This window comes from Merops nubicus, unplaced genomic scaffold (genome assembly GCF_000691845.1).
Source record: "Merops nubicus isolate BGI_N331 unplaced genomic scaffold, ASM69184v1 scaffold41980, whole genome shotgun sequence".
Taxonomy (NCBI): Eukaryota; Metazoa; Chordata; class Aves; order Coraciiformes; family Meropidae; genus Merops; species Merops nubicus.
In genome coordinates this window covers 2,667-5,871 of record NW_008582954.1, presented here as the reverse complement: position 1 = coordinate 5,871, position 3,205 = coordinate 2,667, and the positions used below count along the sequence as shown (strand labels likewise).

Genomic DNA, 3,205 nt, shown 5'->3' with positions numbered 1-3,205 from the left:
TCATGCCCAAGGAAGTAGAAAAAAACCTTATCATTGCAGCAAGCAAGCAACCACAACAATCCTTTTCCAATGCCACTGGATGCAGCTATGGAAACTGAGGCACAGACTGACGCTTCCCAGTATCCCAACAGACTGGACAAAGCTTGTCCTCAACCTCAGCCAGAGCGGAACTGGGTCACGCTAAACTGTGGAGGCTCTGAGCAAACCTAGGATCTTCAGCATCAGTGCACCATGCCATCCTTCCTGCTTCACTCACCCAGGTTACCTGGTGGGGATTTCTAGGTGACCCACACCATGCAGTTATCAAAGTTTGCAACAAGAACGACAGATTACACAAATAACTGCTCCACAAAGCATAACGAAATGACAGAAACTGAATCTTTGGAAATATTTTTAAACTTTCTAAGAAATCCTTAAAGATTAAGCACACATTGCTGACTAATTTTTTTTTTCTGGGCTCTTCCTCTACACCATCATTTCCTCCTTAAAATTCTTTAAAAATTCATTACTTGTGGAGTTTTGACCTCCAGGGTGGGTTTTCAGGTATTTAGTGAATGAATTCTGGCAAAATGCTGACCACCTCTTCAGTGCTCTCAATGATCAATTTTTAAGTAATATTTAAGTTCACCAGGCCCAGAAATTTAGCTTTACCCCAGTGGAAGTTTTCAAGGGATGCAAAGACTCCTGCTCCCTTTAGGATTCCCAAGCAAGCCTGGCCCTGGCACTTATTTGTGAAGCTTTTCTGAAGTGGGCTTTGAGATCACATGGCATCAGAAAAAATTTGCCGTGAAGCCCCAACCTTTCCCCTTCGGTTCACAGCTATGCAGCTCCCAAATCCCAGCTCCTCTGCATTTCCCTTCCACTTTTAATGCGTGCTCCTCTAATCTTCATTTAATGCAGGCAGCTGGCTGCAAATACCCCCCGAACAATGACTTTAATCCTAAGTATCCTGAAGCCCCCCCTTCCTCCTCTCACTAAAACTGAAGAAAAAAAAAATAAAAAGAACAGCCTCATGACAGCAAGATGGAGAAATCCAAGCTATCCACTGGGCCAAAGGAGCAGAAAGGCACAATGAGCTAAATTTTGCCTGGTTTGCTAATTAAAAACGGAAGCTACCCCACTCCGGAGCCAAAGTGGGGAGGTGGGGGGAGTTTTCGTGCTATTCAAAAAATCGGCTTCCAACTGGGACCATATTCACTCCACATTAATTGTCATTCCAACTACGAGTGTCCTAGTTTCAAAATGAAAACTACTCTCCAGTGTAGCTAGTGAAAACCAACACCAGTTTCCAGGCATTAAACAAAATTTATTGATTGCATTTTCCCACCCACTAAAACTTTAATAAGCATTAAACCTCAAACTCCTGGCCCCGTTTCCTCCCTCTACCCTCTTGCTCCATAAAAAGGGTCAGGCTCTTCTATATGGAGATTAGGACTTAATGTTTGGTATTTGTTTATGAGCCTATCAATTGCCTCTATTTTTTTTTTTGGGGGGGGGGAAGAGAAAGCACATCTGAAAAAAAAAAAAACTCTTGTACACAGATTAAGAGAGGGCAAAGGTTTGGGGTAGTTTGGGTGAGTCTTTTTCCAACTGATTGTGGGGTTTAGATATATGATGGATCATGTTCACACGAATGAAAAAAGTAAATATTCCCTTTTTTGTAAGTTTCAAAAGTTACAGAAAAACGCTATTTTTCAAAGATCCCTATTTCTCGGTAGTTAGACTTCAAGTCTTATCTGCTAGCTGTGTAAAACCAGAAAAAAAAAAAAAAAAAAAGGAAAAAAATGGGGGCCACTCTGTCTGCATACTTAGTAAAGAAAACAAAGGTCAAACATTTGAAATGCAAAGGTTGGTGATTAAGCCCAGAAATCCATATCTAGGCATCAAAATGAATAGCCAGATTTTAAGAGTGCTTAAGCGATTTAAATGCAGAGCCTGACCTGGCTCAGTATCTTTCTAACCCAAGCCTGTTATTTCAGTGCCTCAAGCGAGATTTAGGTGCCAGGTACCCAAGTTGGAGAAGTTTAACAGTAATCTCCTTTTGGGAATTCAGATTCACTTTAATCTAATGACAAATGAAGATTTTTGCTATTTAGAAAGCACATCTAACTAAAGCTGTAACACTTTGCCCTTGTGCTAAACTCAGCCCTTATCCTTGAGCATTATTGGAAAGAGTTGGGAGAGATAGCAAAAGAAAATAAATGTCAAAAATTCTTTTATTTCTGCTCTTTAAAGAAGGCTGCTAAAGGGATTAGACAGCTTTGAGTTCACTGCTCTGTTAAATCAACCTTAGAATATTTTTTCAGCTTGTTTGACTTGCTGTTTCTGTATACATTTGTGTTTTCACCTTTCTGCATTCAAATCCCACGCTCAGCGTTTGTTCTGCGCTTCTCACAGGAAACTTAAGTCCATTCTTTATTTGTATTAAGCCTACAGAGTTATAGAAAACAGACTCGGAAAACAACCCCTAAATTAGCAGGACTTACCGGCTTCCATGCCTATGTGCACACACGCAGGGCATCCCACACCACCCGACCCAAACGCAGAGCTTTATCATTTCCAGCAGCAGCAGCAGGTTCACCAGAACAGACCTTTTAATGGTCTCCTGCAACCCTACCTATTACGGTGGGTTTGGGACTGAACGTAATAAATTAAGAGAGAGTTCAAGGAAGTCATGCGTGTCTCGGTTCCCACTCCCTTCAAACAGTTTTAATGCCCACAAATAATCATCTTCTACAAACTGTGCTCTGTTAGGCTCAAGTAATGCCAGAAGCAGGTTATACACCTCTGCACACAGCTATTTTAATGCTAGCACAAGGCAGACCCTCTGCAGAGGGTCTTTACCAGTGCTCTGCAGCAGGACGTGGCTGGTCCTACCCGCACGAGCCGGGGACCTTTTCCCAGGCACTTCTCAACACCTGCCCTATACTCCACAGTCTGACTTTCTCAGCTTTTCTCTTCCTTCCCCTACCAGAAACACTTGCAAAAACTCGTTCTCTGTGAACGAGCACGCCAGTGTCCAAGCGAGATGGACGCTGTTGTGGCAGCAAGGACGGTCATTGCAACAGGTAAGCCAAGGGAGAAAGCAAACAGCCACTTCTCTCTGGCAGATAAAAAAGGTGGATGATAAAAATTCAGCCCAGCAGCCACCCAAGGGCTGGATTTGTCTCAAAGTCAGGCGCCAAAGCTATGTTCCTGCAGTGCT

The 3,205-nt window shown here is 42.7% G+C and overlaps 1 protein-coding gene across 1 annotated transcript in view; it reads right to left on the bottom strand.

The window, feature by feature from the left end:
• FGFR3 (fibroblast growth factor receptor 3) overlaps nt 1–2,496 on the bottom strand; it is a 41,984-nt gene extending 39,488 nt beyond the window's left edge. The window contains exon 1 of the mRNA XM_008939202.1: nt 2,487–2,496. Within this exon, the coding sequence (XP_008937450.1) occupies nt 2,487–2,496 (10 nt within the window). The remainder of the gene's footprint in view (nt 1–2,486) is intronic.
• Nucleotides 2,497–3,205: the final 709 nt, after the last annotated feature.